This window comes from Balaenoptera musculus, chromosome 3, assembly GCF_009873245.2.
Source record: "Balaenoptera musculus isolate JJ_BM4_2016_0621 chromosome 3, mBalMus1.pri.v3, whole genome shotgun sequence".
NCBI classification, from domain to species: Eukaryota; Metazoa; Chordata; class Mammalia; order Artiodactyla; family Balaenopteridae; genus Balaenoptera; species Balaenoptera musculus.
The window spans coordinates 117,759,397-117,777,237 of NC_045787.1; the positions used below are offsets into that span (position 1 = coordinate 117,759,397).

Here is a 17,841-nt window from a genome sequence, read left to right on the forward strand (position 1 = left end):
GAGGGTTAGAAGTGACACGCAGGGGAAGCTCGGTGCTTGGAATGAGGCGCCCATTACCAGCGTCGCCCTCTCTGCAGTGACCTGGGAGCAACCGGGTTTCGGGCGGAACCGACTCCGAAGCCCCAGCCTCGAGGTGCGGGAGGAGGGGCGGAGCCCACCCGGGGCGGCGGCACCGCGGGGCGAGGGCGGGCCGGCCGGGCTGGGCGGCGCGAGTCGGGGGCGGGGCGGCGGCGCAGCGTCGTCGTCGTCGTCGTCGTCCCCGCCTCCTCCCCAGGGCCCGCGTCGGAACCTCGGTAGCCGCGGCGCTCACAGCCCGAGAAGAGCGGCGGGCCTGGCAGCGGCGGCGGCCACCGAGACCCACCCGAGGCGCGTCCCCGTCAGCCTCCCGGCGCCCCCAGGCCGCAGCGCCCGCGCACCTTCAGCTCGCTCGCTCGCCCTCCTTCCCTGCGGCCGGCTGCGCCATGGCGTTGGCGTTGGCGGCGCTGGCGGCGGTGGAGCCGGCCTGCGGCAGCCGGTACCAGCAGGTAAACAGCGCCCAGTGTCTCCCCGGCCCTGCCCTACCCGCTGGCCTCTTCAGGCCTCCTCTCCGGCCCCGCCTGTGGCCAACTCGATGCCGCGGCTTGGCAGGCCGCGCTGGGCCTGGGCGGGCCGGGCGGGCCCCGGGCTCGAATTCGAGGCGGCCGCGAGCTGGGCCTGTCCCTCCGCCACCCGGGCCGGGACTCGGGCGGTGGAAAAACCTCCGCCCCGCAGTGTTTCTCGCATTTCCCATGGCGGGCGGGTCCCCGGTTCGGAACCCGCGACCCTCCGGAGGCGTCTACCGGGGGGCATTCAGTTTTCCTTTTTCCACCTTGAATTTGATGTCACTGGAAAGAAAAAAAAAAAGCGTGAGATGGAAAAGGAAACTGGGTGGAGAGAAAAGATTAAAATCGCTGCTACTGTTGCCGACAGCTCTCCGCAGCGAGATGCGATTACTCAGGGTTTCAGAGCCTAGTCTGTTCGTCGAAACCCATCCCCCTCGCTTGCGTTTTAAGACAAAAGTCAGAATGAGACGAGGAACAAGTCCGCAGTTCGCAGTAGATTTGGAAAAGGCGATTAACTGGCGATGTCCCTAAAATGTCGAGCTACGTTGCAGGCTGCAGGGCGTGTGCCTGAGTGTGTGTTTTCAGAGATTGGAAATGACGTTTAAAGAGATTGAATAGCATAGCTGGGGAGAAAATGTATAGGAGATGATTGGATTATTATCTCGGGTACGATTTCTAAGTTGAGGCCCTAGGGAAAAGAGCTGCTTCGTTTACTCGCCTGTCTGTAGCCGGGTTTCCCTCGGAAATTCGGGAAGACATTTTGCAGGGTTTTTAGAGGTATTTAATCTAAGACATCGTAATTGTGGGAACTGAGCCAGGTGGTAACTGATGTTGATTGGAACCGCAGGTAACTGCTTACATTTTGTTTCAGATGCTTTCACTGTAATTTGCATACAAATGGCAATAGTGCTTTTATGAAATTACATGTCCTATCATAGATGATCTACAGTTTTATATTTTAGAAGTGAGGAAAACCAGTATGATTAAAACATGTAGATTAACCCTGGTGGGTGGGGCCAATTACTGGGTTGTTTTGCTGTCGTCAGCCCTCTGTTGTAATTTCCTCCCTCCTACAGCCCGACTCCTGATATGACTGATTTTAAGAATTTAGCTTTTTGGTTTCATAAGCACGCCCAAATTGTGGCAATGCAGTCTAGTCCTTAGATCTCTCACAGCCTGGGGTACATGCTTTTTTGTATGACCTTGGGCAAGGCCCTGGGTTCCTCGCTGCTTTAGTAAAATACGATTGACAGGTATCACTTAACTGTCACCAAGGTGTTCACAAATCACATGTACCCCATGGTGTGATTTAATTCATTCTTTTCATCCTGCCTTGGATAAGGCAAAGAAGCAAAAAGCTGTGGCTTTTCTTTGTACTGCCATCTTCTTGAGCTATTAGGTAATGCTGACATAACGCTAGAATACAAAAAATTTGATGGAGTAACAAAATTACGTATTTCTCAGCGTAGTGTTTAATAGCTTTTAATATGCAGAACAGAGGTATGTTAAGGACAGGCCATCTTTTTTATTTTTTAAAACTTACTATTTTGAAGAAATCTTCAAAAAAAAAAAAGAATGAAAGACCTAATCTTCCTAGAAAAATTGCAAAATATGAAAGCCAAAAAAAAGCCAAAACCCCACACCAAAAACCTATCACATATAGATAACCAAAGTTAATATTTTGTGTATTCTTGTGGACTCATAGCTGTGTAAGTATACATGAGTGTAGATAAGTGTACATGTACAGATAAGGAAAGTTAATATTTATTGAGCATTTATTATGTGCCAGTCATGGTACTAAGTGCTTTATATCCGTTATTTCACTTAATCCTCACAAAACCCCTTCGAGGCAGTGTTTGGTGTTGTATAGATGACAAGTCAAGACTCCCTAGAAGCTCAGTAACTTGCTCAAGGTCACAGCTTCTAAGTAGTGATTACAAGGATAAATACATGCTCACCTACTTGAAACACAGGCTTATGGCCCAAATATAAGCATATGCATTAGCAGATATATACATGTGCATATGTATTTTCTTATGTACCCATACATACATATACAGGCACATCTTTGTACATACGTGCAGTTCCATGGGCCCCTGATTATACTTGCACATACTTTACATATGTGCACATGTATGTTTACATACCCACATGTTCTCAAACACATGTGCATTCACAAATTTGCACGTGTATGTATTGTGCACGTATATGTACAAAGGCACACAATATAGCTATATAATAAAATGGGTTCATATTTTAATGTCTGCAGAGCATGCAGTTGTATGGCGAACCATAATTTAATTAATTGGCTATTGTTGGTCTCTAAGGGTGTTTATAATTTTTTTCTGTCACTGAAGTTTCTTTTATATACATCTTCAACTATTTCCTTAGTATAAATTTCTAGGCGTGTAAATGCTTGGTCAGAGAATATACATATTTAAAAGGCTTTTGAATTATGGAATGTGATGAATTGTCCAGGCAACTTGATGGGAGCATGATACTCTTTGGCTGTCACAAAGGGCCGTTCTGACTTCTATTTCGTCTGGTTAGTCAAATTGAGTTGGTCCTCTAGTGAAGTAAGTGTAATGGAAAACTATATGATTCATTCATAAATGCAAACAGTGGTTTTGCCTTTATGGTATTTTGATTGGTAGAGCAATATGTGCACAACTTAGCATTACCACAGACTATACGGATAGGCTGGTCTCATAGGTTTCCTGTCGCTTTATTTATTTTTCTCTTTTTGCATTTTGAAACTGAGATTGTGTGTCCAAACATTCTGAAGCACTGTTTCAGGAAGCTCTAGGTAGGCCCAGTGTTGGGAAACCTGTTGTGTTTTCATCTCTCTGAGGATGTTTACCCTGTTCATCCATTCCAAGCCTTCTTTGCCTCACTGTAATAGATCTTTGGCTATATCATGCATTTTGCCAAATACTTCCTGAAATGTTTTGAGATATTTGGATTTAAATCCATTGACAGTAGGCAATGATGACACTGCCATATAGGGTTAAAAATAGACTGTAGAGGGCTTCCCTGGTGGCGCAGTGGTTAAGAATCCGCCTGCCAGTGCAGGGGACACGGGTTTGAACCCTGGTCTGGGAAGATCCCACATGCCGCAGAGCAACTAAGCCCGGGCGCCACAACTACTGAGCCTGTGCTCTAGAGCCCACGAGCCACAACTACTGAAGCCCGTGCACCTAGAGCCCGTGTTCCACAAGAGAAGCCACTGTGATGAGAAGCCTGTGCTCTGCAACGAAGAGTAGCCCCCACTCGCCACAACTAGAAGAAGCCCGTGCGCTGCAACGAAGACCCAGTGCAGCCAAAAAAAAAAAAAAAAGATTGCAGAATGTTTACTTTTAGATCTGACTCCCTGTCAGCTAAAGAAGTTGCTCGCTTGTGGACATCACTAATAAGTTTGTATTGTAGTCTGGTGACATTGTAAAGCAGTTTTGGGTAAGTTCTTTCAGGATTGTGAAGGAAGGTTTTGATAGATGAGGGAAAGAATTTCATCTCCGGCAGGCCAAACTTTTTCATGTTCAAGTGTTAGATGATGTCATGATCCTAGAGGAAGGAGTGAGTGGTGCCCATGTGGTTTTATTTTTTTATTTTTTTTAGTTTCAGAAGACATTATAATTATATCATGGAATGCCCCTTAGAATGTCATGTCAAGATTTTGAGGTAATTTGGTGTATTTGTGGCCTGTATTGCCAATGATCAAAGAAAACTTTTATAAAAATACTGAGAAGATGGGTAGAATTATTTCTTAGAAGAATTTTTTTAGTTGTGGTAAAATATATATGAAGTTTTACCATTTTAACTGTACACTGTTTTTAAGTGTACAGTTAGTTCAGTAGTTTTTTTTTTTTTTTTTTTTTTTGGCTGCATTGGGTCTTCGTTACTGCGCTCGGGCTTTCTTTAGTTGCGGCGAGCGGGGGCTCCTCTTCGTGGCAGTGCGCGGGCTTCTCATTGCGGTGGCTCCTCATTGCAGAGCATGGGCTCTAGGCCGCGGGCTGCAGTAGTTGTGGCAGGCAGGCTCAGTAGTTGTGGCTCACGGGCTTAGTTGCTCCGTGGCATGTGAGATCTTCCCGGACCAGGGATCGAACCTGTGTCCCCTGTATTGGCAGGCGGATTCTTAACCAACCACTGTGCTACCAGGGAAGTCCCAGTTCAGTTGTATTAAGTACATTCACATTGTTGGGCAGTCTTCACCACCATCCATTTCCAGAAATTCCATACCCCTTAAACAATAACTCTCTATTTCCCCCTTCCAAGCCCCTGACAGCCAACATTCTGCTTTCTGTCCATGAATTTGATTACTCTAAGTACCTCATATAAGTGGAATCATATAGTATTTGTTCCTTCTGACTGGCTTATTTCACTCAGCATAATGTCCTCCAGGTTCATCCATGTTGTGGCATGTGTCAGAATTTCCTTCCATTTTAAGGCTAAATAATATTCCATTGTATGTGTATACTATATTTTGTTTATCTACTTTTCGGCCATTGTGAATAATGCTGCCGTAAATATGGGTGAACAGGTATCAAAAGAGTCCCAGCTTTCAATTCTTTTGGATATATTGTTGAATTTGTATAATTTGTAGGTTTTACCATATGAACCAACAATTTGTAGAATTGTTGGTTCATATGGTATTGCTATTTTTAATTTTTTGAGGAACTGCCATACTGTTTTCCATAGCAATGCACTATTTTATATTCCTACCAGCAGTGCATAGGGATTCCAAATTTGTCACATCCTCATCAACACTTGTTATTTTCTGTTTTGTTTTTGATAAAGCTATCTTAATGGGTGTGAAGTGGCATCTCATAATGGTTTTGGTTTGCATTTCCCTAATGATTAGTGATATTGAGCATCTTTTTATGTGCTGGTTGGCCATTTGAATATCGTTGGAAAAATGTGTATTCAAGTCCTTTGCCAATTTTTGAATTGGGCAAATTCAAAAATTCAAATTTTTGAATTGTTTGCTTTTTGTTGTTGAGTTGTAGGTATAATTTCTTTTTTTTTTAATTGAAGTATAGTCGATTTACAATATTGTGTTAGTTTCAGGTGTACAACATAGTGATTCAGTATTTTCGCACTATATTCCACTATAGGTTATTACAAGATAATGGGTATAATTCCCTTTATGTGTATATTCTTGTTGCTTATCTATTTTATATGTAGTAGCTTGTATCTGTTAATCTCATACCCCTAGTTTGCCCCTCCCTCCTTCCCTCTCCCCTTTGGTAACCACAAGTTTGTTTTTTATATCTGTGGGTCTCTTTGTTTTGCACAAACATTCATTTGTATTATTTTTTAGATTCCACATATAAGTGATATCATACAGTATTTGTCTTTCTCTAACTTATTTCACTAAGCATAATCTCTAGGTCCACCCACTTGCTGCAGATGGCAGTATTTCATTCTTTTTTGTGGCTGAGTAATATTCCATTGTATGTATATATTAAGAAGATAATGGTGTGTGTGTTTGTGTGTGTGTATCTCACATCTTCTTTATGTGCATTTTCAACTTTTTACTATGAAAATTTCAAACATATACAAAAATTTAGTGTAATAAATCTTATGTACCCATCACTCAGCTTCAACAATTATCAAAAAATGGCTAATCTTGGGACTTCCCTGGTGGTCCAGTGGTTAAGAATCTGCTTTCCACATATACAATGGAGTATTACTCAGCCAAAAAAAGAAACGAAATTGAGTTATTTGCAGTGAGGTGGATGGACCTAGAGACTGTCATACAGAGTGAAGTAAGTCAGAAAGAGGAAAACAAATACCGTATGCTAACACATATATATGGAATCTAAAAAAAAAAAAAAAGGGTTCTGAAGAACCTAGGGGCAGGACAGGAATAAAGACGCAGACGTAGAGAATGGACTTGAGGACACGGGGAAGAGGAAGGGTAAGCTGGGACGAAGTGAGAGAGTGGCATGGACATATATACACTACCAAATGTAAAATAGATAGCTAGTGGGAAGCAGCCACATAGCACAGGGAGATCAGCTCGGTGCTCTGTGTCCACCTAGAGGGGTGGGATAGGGAGGGTGGGAGGGGGACGCAAGAGGAAGGGGATATGGAGATACATGTATGCATATAGCTGATTCACTTTGTTATACAGCAGAAACTAACACAACATTGTAAAGAAATTATACTGCAGTAAAGACATTAAAAAAAAAAAAAAAAAAAAAGAATCCACCTTCCAATGCAGGCGATGCAGGTTCGATCCCTGGTTGGGGAACTAAGGTCCCACATGCCATGGGGCAGCTAAGCCCGCACACCACAACTAGAGAGAAGCCCGCGTGCCTCAACGAAAGATCTTGCATGCCACAACAGAGATCCCACGTGCCACAAGTAAGAACCGACACAGCCAAATAAAAAAACAAACAAAACAAATGGCTCATCTTTTTCATTTATAGTCTCTACCATTATTTTGGAGCAAATCCTAGAAATCATGTCATTTCGTCCATAAATATTTCTGTGTGTAGCTCTAAAAGATAATGGTGTGATATTTTAAGCAGATATTATCACATGAGGAAATATGTCATGAGAGCACTTCTGTAATTTGTTATGAATATGGAACCAGGATTTGTGAGTGTCAGGAGCTGCAGATCTGCAGCTATCCGTTGTATTTGACTCACTCTCTATGAGGTGCTCTAGGAAATCCTGGCATCATCTCAACTGATGCCACCCACTGGTTTGCCTGCATATAACTTCAAATTACTTTATCCTGGACACCAGTTACATTACATTACTCACATTAAATTAGATTATAAAATAAATCCTACCATGAGAGTAATTTTGTATTTTGTTAATTAAAAAAAAAAAGAAAGATTTGAAGAAATTCAAGTGACATTCTCTGATTTACTCGTTCTTAGGGCTTTAAAATAGTTACTTTGGTTTCTTAATCATTTATTCTTACATTATCTTTGAACAAGTACAACCGTTTAGTGAAATCATATTCTTGTAGTAGTGGATAATGCCCATTTAGTTAAAGCAACTTTTAACACTTTAATTAGAGATTACTGCTGAGAATCAACTTGGTGATCTCATCTTTATTCTCAAGTCATTTTTGCCAGTATGCCAGGCAGTTGGTGAATATCATGTATTGAATCTGTTGACTTTTACACATTCCAGTTGTAATTGCTTCTTGTGGCTCTCTAGATAGAAGTACAGTGTATGTTGTTGCTTTCACCAAGTGTAGTAATGAAGCGAGTGTTATCAGACATCACTTTGCACATCCTTCTGTTACAATTAGGCTCATTTTTTCTGAATACCACAGTTTATATTAAAAGTTCTAATTACCAGCTCTAAATATTGATCCAATTTAAGAACATTTCTAGTGAAATATTTTCTTACTGATTAAAGCAGTTTCTTTCACGTGTATTATATATTTCTTCTCCCCTAGCAATTTAGTATAATCTTTGACAGTTTTTCTTTTAAATTTGTGTATTACAATAATATCAGTTAGTAGTAAATCAGAGGCTTGCATGTGATTTGGAGGTCTTTCTGGAGATTGGATATTTATGAATAGACATACACAGGTTTAGGGAGTGGTTTCTGTTTAATAACAATTTCATTTTATTTGTCATTCAGTGTTTAAATGTGGCATTAAATGTTAAACATTTCTTGTGATAAAATAGTACACAGATACATTCTTTGTATACTGGAGTCAAACAGTAACTTGTAAAGGAAAACTTGACTTCCCTTCTAGTCTCTCCCCAGAGGTGTAACTGCTTCTCAAGTTTGCTGTGCGTTCTTCAGGCTTTCTTCCTTTCCTTTAAAGAAAAAAATGTTAAAAGTGTTAAATATTTAAAAATAAACTTTACTTTTTGTAACATTTTTAGATTTTCAGAAACATTGAAGATAGTACAGTTTCTGTATACCCCAGACCCAGTTTCCCCTTTAACATCTTATATTAGTGTGGTACATTTGTGACAATTAATGAACCAGTATTGATATGTTATTATTAACTAAAGTCCATACTTTTTTCAGATTTTCAGTTTTTATCTATGTGTTTTTTCTGTTGCACATTACATTTGGTCATCGTATCTCCGTAGGCTCCTCTTGACTGTGACAGTTTCTCAAGTTTTCCATGTTTTTGATGACCTTTACAGTTTTGAGGAGTATTAGTTATTTGCAGGATGCCCCTGAATTGGGATTTGTTGGTTGCTTTTCTCATGATTAGACTGGGGTTGTGGGTTGGAGGGAGGAAGACCACAGAGGTAAAGTGCCATTTTACATCATGTCATATCAAGAATGAATACTGTCCCCATGACTTACCACTGTTGATGTTGACCATGATCATCTGACTGAAGTAGTGTTTGTCAGATCTCTCTATGTAAAATGACTCTTTCCCCCCTTTTGTACTGTGCTGTTTGGAAGGAAGTCACTGTGGTCACTGTGCACAGCCTATACTTAAGGTTTGGGGAGTTAAGTTCCACCACCTCATTGGGGGCAGTGTATCTACATAAATTATTTGGAATTTTCTGCATGGGACATTTGTCTCTTCTCCATTAATTTATTTATTCAGTGATACTAGTATGAACTCATTAATTTTATTCTTTGGGTTATAAGCCAACACTATTTTATTTTGTTGCTCAAATTGTTCCAGCTTTGGCCATTGGGATCTCTTTCAGTTGGCACTTGTATCCCTTTGACAGAGCTCCATCTTTGTGGATTTTTAAAGCACTTCCTTACTTTTTGGCACCAGGCTCACCATGTATATTTTCTGTGCCATCCTAGAATCAGCCATTTCTCCAAGGAACCCTGGTTCCTTTTATTGGAGAATGATGTTAGAAACCAAGATCTGTGCTCATTGCTGCTGGTGTGTCATTGCTTCTAGGCCTTCTAGGCTGACAGAGTAAAGAAATACACGTGTGTGTGTACATCCATAAACATTTCATAAGTAACCGTCTGTCTATATTAAACTGACTCTAATCCATTACTACATGATCACTCTAGCCTCCTCCCCTCTCATCTTTAAACTTCTGCTCCAACAATGAGAGACCTGGCTCCTCCCATCCGCCATCCGTTTACTTAGTTTAACTTCAGTTCTAATGTACATGTGTAGCAGTATCAGGTGGGAAACAGTTTTATCAACTAGAGGACAAGGCATATGTACAGTTTCTTTTGCCTTTAGTCTTATAAAGACTACTCATTTCCAGAGTTACTTAGGTACTTATGTCAGCACCTTTTCATCTCACCCTCTTTAATGAGGTTTTCATAAATTTATAATACAGTTAGATTGTTTTGTCACATTGTGCATACCATCCTGGGAACCACCAACCACCTAACTTTTTCTTTTTTAATTTCACATACATTGAAGTTCATACATTATTTCGCATACATTAAATGTTTTTTTAAATTTATTTATTTATTATTTATTTTTGGCTGCATTGGGTCTTCGTTGCTGTGCGTGGGCTTTCTCTAGTTGTGGTGAGCGGGGGCTCCTCTTCGTTGCAGTGCGCAGGCTTCTCATTGCAGTGGCTTCTCTTGTTGCAGAGCACAGGCTCTAGGTGCACGGGCCCAGTAGTTGTGGCTCGCGGGCTCCAGAGCGCAGGCTCAGTAGTTGTGGTGCATGGGCTTAGTTGCTCCGCGGCATGTGGGATCTTCCCGGACCAGGGCTCAAACCCGTGTCCCCTGCATTGGCAGGTGGATTCTTAACCACTGCGCCACCAGGGAAGCCTAAATTTTTTTTATTGTATTTCACATACATTAAAGTTCACCCCTTGTGCTATAAAGTTCTGTAGGTTTAGACAAATATAGGTTTTGACAAATGCATAGCATCCTTTTTGTTTTTTGTTTTTGTTTTTCAAACAGTACTTTTAAAGAAAAATGAGTGATTTCTCATTCTTATTTTCCAAATTTTCCACTAATGATCATGTTTTGCTTCTTTTTTAAAAATTCCTTAAAAAATTTTTTTATTTGAAAGTAAAAACTGCAGGAATAGTATAAAATAATACCCATAGAGTATATATTGCCCGGATTCATCGTAAACATTAAGATTTGATTAACAATGACTACAATCCTGTAAAAATTGAAAGCACTACAGGTAAAACTCAAGTCCTTTTAACCACCACCAATTCTTTCCCTATGGAACTCAGTGCTTATTTTGCTGTTTACTTTGTTATTAAATTTTAAAAATTTGTTTTGTCCTTGTTAAATTTAGGTGAGATTTTGTGGACTGTATAGTCAGGAATACAGTATTCTTAGTATTTTGAAGCTTTCATTTTAGGAGCTTTATGATATAACGTCCAAACTTTTCATATAACTTTGTGTTAAAAAGCAGTTTTTGAAGGGTGTGATGTACACTTCAGTATCTGGAAGGCTCAGTTTGGACATTAAGTAGAGACTGATTCAGGAGAACAAAAAAGGACTTTATCAAAACATCTAATCAGTAATATATTGCCTGACTTCTGCAATGAAGTAAGTAGTTGTCATATGACTGTGGGCTAGAACTTCAATCTCTTTCTAGCTTTATTTTCTCCTTTCATAAAATGAAGTAGTAGTTAGATCATTTTGTCTCCTTCCAGCTTTATGATTGATTGTTTTTGTTTGTAGAAGTTGGTGGCTTTGATCCAAAGAGACGGCATTCTATTGATGATTTAGCAAATTTCTTTCATGGTGAATAATTATTTTTGAAAATGATGCCAGTAAATATATATGCCCAGTAGATCTTTAAAAAATTATGCATGGTTTAAAAAAATAGAAAAATCTCCTTAATATTATGTTTTAAAAGAATGAGTCACTGGTGAGTACAGAGTACTGTTTTGTAATTTCCCACTAGTTAAAACATTCTGTTTGTAGGTCTTTCCCTTCTGGTCAGCTTCAAACAAACATGGTATATCATGACAAAATGTTAGTGATGCGGGACTTCCCTGGTGGTGCAGTGGTTAAGAATCCACCTGCCAATTCAGGGGACACGGGTTTGAGCCCTGGTCCAGAAAGATCCCACATGCCACGGAGCAACTAAGCCCGTGTGCCACAACTACTGAGCCCGCGTGCCAGAACTACTGAAGACCGTGCACCTAGAGCCCGTGCTCCACAACAAATAGAGGCCACCACAATGAGAAGCCCGCACACCGCGACGAAGAGTAGCCCCGCTCGCCGCAACTAGAGAAAGCCCACGCGCGGCAACGAAGACCCAACGCAGCCAAAAATAGATAAATAAATAAATTAAAAAAAAAAAAGTTAATGATGCTTTTAGAAATCAGGAAAGTTAATCAATAATTTAAAATGTTTTCAAATAAACTTTTTAAGAGCAATTTTAGGTTCACAATAAAATCAATAATCTTTTAAAAGGAAGAAAATACCAATTTAAAAAGTTTTTTTAGCTTTTTTTAAAAGAAACTGGCTCTTGATTTCTAGTATTCTTATTCACTGCTTTTAGTAGTTGCATTTTCAGAAGTTTGGAAAATCTGCTCATGTTTTTATAGAAATAGCATAAGAAGTATGAATTGAGGGTTATCTGCAGCCTTGGGGATCTTACACATGATTGATTGTTGATAGGAGATTCTTTTCAACACTTGTCCTTGTGAAGCAGAATTGCATTTTCAGATGTAATAGTATTTTATAATGTACATACTTAAAATCGGTTCTTCTGAGTCATGCATGTGAGGGTGAGTAGCATTAATGCTCTTAAACACGTTGGTCCAATTTCATTTTAGGTGAGAGAGTTAATTGAGGTGATCACAGTTATGTGATGTTGTAAGCTTTACAGCCATCTTGTCACCATCCAGCTCTGGCCAAAATGACTAGCTGAGTCGAGGGGGAGAAAATTATGCTGGGCATGAAAGGTAATCATTGGCTTATTATATTAGCTTCACCATTATTTGGAAGGTTAAAATATCTTATTTTCTTTGTATCAGTTAGGTTTAAGGTAATCCAAATGCCATTTTATATTTAGGACTTCACATTTTAGTGAAAATATTTAAGTGAGAATCTGTAATTGTGTTTGAAAGGATCTCAACAATTTCCAGGGTATACCTTTTAACACTGATTTTGTATTTCTCTTAGCAGGTTGCTTTAACTATTATTTAGCTGTACCTACTTAATGCTATAGTTATTTCTAAGAAGTGAACTTTTTTCCCCATGAGAAAAATATAGACTGACTTTCAAATACTACAGTGATATTACAAAAGAATATTTAATGATGAAGGAAAATTCCACTATGTAGTGAGTGAAAAAGGTTATGATTTGTATTCCCCCAGAAGGCTGGAAGAATATCTGAAAGATGGGATTGTGGTGGTTTTTATTTTCTTCTCTGTATTTTTGTCAAGTTTTCTCCTCGTGAACCTAGGAATCTTAGAAAAAAGAATTTTTAAAAATCGCTCTGTGCTGTTTATTATTATGAAAATGTTACTTTTATGCTTGTCTTATGTATAAAGTATACTTTTTCCCCCCCAGATTTGTACCTTGGTTTTCAAAATGTCAAGCTTCCATTCATCAAGGACTTTTCATCTTATGAGCCATTTGTAATCTACGTAATAAGGCATTTATGAAGTGCCAGCTTGCATGTTTAAATATTATGGAATGCAAAAGGATGTGCCACGGGCCTTCCTAATTAAAAGTTTGCCAAGTGCCTGTAGACTGCTGCTTTGTTTGTCCTCGTTCCTTCGCATCTTCCCTTCCTTTTCTTCTTTCCCTTACTTTTAGTACCCAGCACAATTTGATGCATATAGTAAGTATTCACTAAATACCTGTTGAGTGACTTCAATCCATGAGAATGTATTATGGTATTGATACAATATTAATTATATTAATTCAGAGAATAAGATAGTAGATAAAAGGCATTATCTTGAGATGGAAGAGGTCACCTACTTCCAGAGACTTCTTAGGAAGCTTCTGAGATGAAACTTGAGCCTGGCCTTGAAGGATAGGTAAGAGGTAGATGGGGGAGACCAGGACTTGGGAGAAGGGGTGGAGATGGACTCTCATGATTTGTTGTTTCCCTGGGGAACTTGTTTCACTTTCTGGAATACTCACCTTCTCTGGCCAGGAGGTCTCCTGTTGCTCTACTTCCTCTACCTGGAATGCTCCCTTCTTCCCAGCTCCCCCCTCAGTTTAGGTAGTCTGTCCTAAGGGGAGTTTGAGTACCTCCCCTCTCCCCCAGTTAGGTTAGTTTCCCATGAATACGAGATTCCTCTTTCATGACACATTTTGTAATCACATTTTAATCTTTTTTTCTTTTTTCTTTTTTTTTTAAAGGAATTCCTTTATTTTTATTTATTTTTATTTATTTATTTATTTTTGGCTGTGTTGGGTCTTCGTTTCTGTGCAAGGGCTTTCTCTAGTTGCAGCAAGTGGGGGCCACTCTTCATGGCGGTGCGCGGGCCTCTCACTGTCACGGCCTCTCCGGTTGCGGAGCACAGGCTCCAGACGCGCAGGCTCAGTAGTTGTGGCTCACGGGCCTAGTTGCTCCGCGGCATGTGGGATCTTCCCAGACCAGGGCTCGAACCCGTGTCCCCTGCATTCACAGGCAGATTCTCAACCACTGCGCCACCAGGGAAGCCCTTTTTTTCTTTTTATTTATTTTTCATATCTTACATATAGTTATACTTACATATAGGTTAGAGTCAGATAGATCTTACAGGCTTATTACCCAAAACAGCAGTCTCTTGCTTACTTGCCTGCTTCTTAGCTCTTTCTTTTGCTGTTTCACTGTTATCTGTGAAGGTAAAAAACATTTATAGGGTGTTACTTCTTGATTTTTCAGTTTTCAGGGTTTTAAAAAATTTTTTAATTGACTTACCACTAGGAGATTTAAGGATCTAGCTCTCTTTTACCACCCTCCCACAACTGCATATACTCCCGTTTCCTGTCTCTCCATTTTTCTAGTATAGTTATATTCATAATGTAGTTAGATCAGTATTCAGTATTTACAGTAATATGTTGTATGCTGTGGTTACTTTTCCTTGCCTGACAGTACCTTATTTTCCCTAAAGTTAACAACAAATTTTTTTGTTTGCCTAATTTTCTATGTATATATCATAAATTGCTTATAACATGAATTCATCCTCAGACTCTCACTTAATAATCTTAATGTTTTTTTTGTTTTTTGTTTTTTTAGATTTTATTTATTTATTTATTTATTGGCTGTGCTGGGTCTTCGTTGCTGTGTGTGGGCTTTCTCTAGTTGCGGTGAGTGGGGTCTACTCTTCGTTGTGGTGCGCGGGCTTCTCATTGAGGTGGCTTCTCTTGTTGTGGAGCACGGGCTCTAGTGGCGCGGGCTTCAGTAGTTGTGGCTCGTGGGCTCAGTACTTGTGGCTTGCAGGCTCTAGAGCTCAGGCTCAGTAGTTGTGGTGCATGGGCTTAGTTGCTCCGTGGCATGTGGGATCTTCCTGGACCAGGGCTCAAACCCATGTCCCCTGCATTGGCAGGTGGATTCTTAACCACTGTGCCAACAGGGAAGCCCCTCTTAATAGTTTTTTTTTTTTAATAGTTTTTTGATATGTTCAAACACATCAGGTATTTTATTGATTTCATTGTTGGGGGGGGTGTGTGTGTGGCTCTTTCCTGGTTTTTTGACTTGTTCTAGAAGGCTGTTTTCAAGGTCTGCTGTTTAGTTGTTATCCTAGGCATTTCCTTTTCCAACTTCTTTAATTGAAGCCCTTTCCCTTGATTCACATCTTTTTGTTTTTCTTGGTTTATTGTCTCATATCCATGGAACATACACTCCAGTATCTTTCTGAGGAAGAATGCATAGGGGTTAAACTTTTTTTTTTTTTTTGATCTTCACCCTTACTTCGACTTCTGGGTTGGAAACATTTTCCTTTAGAATTTTGAAAGCCATTTGTTCCATTGCCTTCTATGTTCCACTATCAGGAAGACTGAAGCCAGTTGTGATGTCTGATTCTTTAAATGTGGCCTACTTTCTCTGTTTCTCTGGAAGCCTTTAGGAGCTTCTTTATGTCTGCAGTGTTGTTAAATTTCACTATGTTGTACCTTGGTGTAGATCTGTTTACATCTGTTGTGCTAGGCACTCAGTGGGTCCTTTTGGTCTAGAAGCTCATGTCCGTTAGTTCTGGGAAATTTTAAAAAGTATTTGTTTGATTTTTTTTTCCTCTGCTTTAATTTTTTTTTCCTTCTCTCCTTGGATCTTGGATCTTTTGTACTGATTCTTTAAAATTGTTTATTATTTATTTAATTTTTAAATATTTATTTATTTATTTATTTATTTGGCTGCACTGTGTCTGAGTTGCAGCACGTGGGATCTAGTTCCCCCACCAGGGATCGAACCCAGGCTCTGTACATTGGGCGCGCGGAGTCTTAACCGTTGGACCACCAGGGAAGTCCCTTAAAAAATTTTTTTAACCTCTTCTCATATTTTCACCTGTTTTTCTCTACTTTCTATGAGAGATTCTCAATTTTATATTCTAACTCTTTGATAAAATTTTAATAATCTGTTATTTTTAATTTTCAAAAACTCTTTAATTGTCCCTACCCCCTATGTTAGTAGCACACTGTCCTCGTTTTATGGTTTTAATTATTTTTCTCTTATTTCTCTGAGATTACAGGAAGTTTTTTTCTTTCTTTTTAAAGTTTACACCTTTCTGCATAGTTCTTTCCTCCGTGTTGCATTTATCCTCTTTGCTTTGGTCTTTTATGACCTTTTAGTTAGAAGTATGTGGTGATCTTTGCCTGCTTGGTTAAGAGTGCACAATCAGTAAAGCAGTTTGGAAGCTCAGTATGCTTGATGGAACTTCTTGTGGGGGCTTCTTGCCTTCTAATTTAACTAGGCTGTTTCTTTGAGTGACAGTGTTTTTAGATCTTTCTTCTTGGGCTGGTCAGTTTCCCCAGAGACTAGGCCTGGCTGTTACTGTTCTGGGAGCTGATTGGCGGAGGAAGACTGGGATATCTCAAGGTTTAATACATAAACCTCTCACTTAATCACTCTTTTCTGATACGCTGTTCTTTCTCCTAAGCTCCGGTGTCTCCAGTCCAGATCTCTCCACATCAGTCTCTCCAGAGAGAGTCTTCTAATGGGGATTCCGGGAGCTGTGTTTGTTTAACTGGGTCTCCGGGCTTCCCTGGTGGCGCAGTGGTTAAGAATCCGCCTGCCAGTGCAGGGGGCACTGGTTCGAGCCCTGGTCCGGGAAGATCCCGCATGCCGCGCAGCAACTAAGCCCGTGCGCCACAACTACTGAGCCTGCGCTCTAGAGCCCGTGAGCCACAACTACTGAGCCCACATGCCACAAGTGCTGAAGCCTACGCACCTAGAGCCTGTGCTCCTCAACAAGAGAAACCACCGCAATGAGAAGCCCACGCACTGCAACCAAGAGTAGCCCCCGCTCGCTGCAACTAGAGAAAGCTCGCACGCAGCAACAAAGACCCAACTCAGCCATAAATGAATGAATGAATGAATGAATAACTGGGTCTCCAACTTCCCTTTCTGCTTTTAAATCTCATTTTCACTCTTATTTCCGCTGGTACCTGCTACCACTGATTCTTGAGCCTTTGGAGGGTATAGTGCAAGACAGGTTGATTTTCTGCTTTCTGGATTAGGATTCAGGTTTTTTGGGTCTGCTGTGTACATTGTCTCCTGTCTTCCTGCTTCTAACTTGCAGGATTTTATTGCTGCTTCGTCTCCTGTTAATCGATTTTGAATTTTTTTTTGCCTCAAATTTAATAAAACTTTAATAACATTTACATTTGAGAGGATTTTGGAAGGTATAAGAGGCAAATGTGTGTGTTTAATCTTCAACTGGAAAATTATGATTGTAATTACTTCTTTTGATGGTCTTTTCTTTGGTAAGCTTTAGACTTAGTGAGGTAAAAAACATCAGTCATGGCCTGACATGTTCTTTGAGTGGTGTTAATTATAAAATGCAAGCAATTATACACTTGCATATTGGAACATTCTGTGATGGGGTGAAGGGACAGATATGAAATGCTTAATGCATCTCCCTCTTGGTTCTCGTTCTTGCAGGAGAAGGGGACCTCATGACCAGGCCTAAGTTAAGGCAGCCTCTTGAATAGAATACCTTTCCCCATCCGTAATCTCTGTCCCAGTATGCTGTATTCCAGGCATCATCATCATCATCATATAATAATAATAATAATAAGCAAGCATAGCTGAGAGAGCTCTGGTAGCTCATGGGGCTAGCAGAGCCAAGCAGGCTGCAGTCAGCATGAGTCTCTGGATTCTAGGCATGTCTGTCACTTTCTGGGGCTGTACATTTGACTCTACTATCTTATTATTATTTTTGAAATTATAATCATGCTTATTTTTCAAAAATATTTCTTT

The 17,841-nt window shown here is 40.1% G+C and overlaps 1 protein-coding gene across 2 annotated transcripts in view; it reads left to right on the top strand.

The window, feature by feature from the left end:
- Positions 1–250: 250 nt before the first annotated feature.
- NDFIP1 (Nedd4 family interacting protein 1) overlaps positions 251–17,841 on the top strand; it is a 50,638-nt gene continuing 33,047 nt past the window's right edge. Inside the window, exon 1 of one of the 2 annotated variants that reach the window (XR_005019290.1) lies at positions 251–524. Coding sequence is in view for 1 of the 2 variants with exons in the window: in XM_036846870.1 (XP_036702765.1) it covers positions 462–524 (63 nt within the window). In the remaining variant the exon portion in view is untranslated. The remainder of the gene's footprint in view (positions 525–17,841) is intronic. The other variant, XM_036846870.1, reaches the window with a different exon arrangement.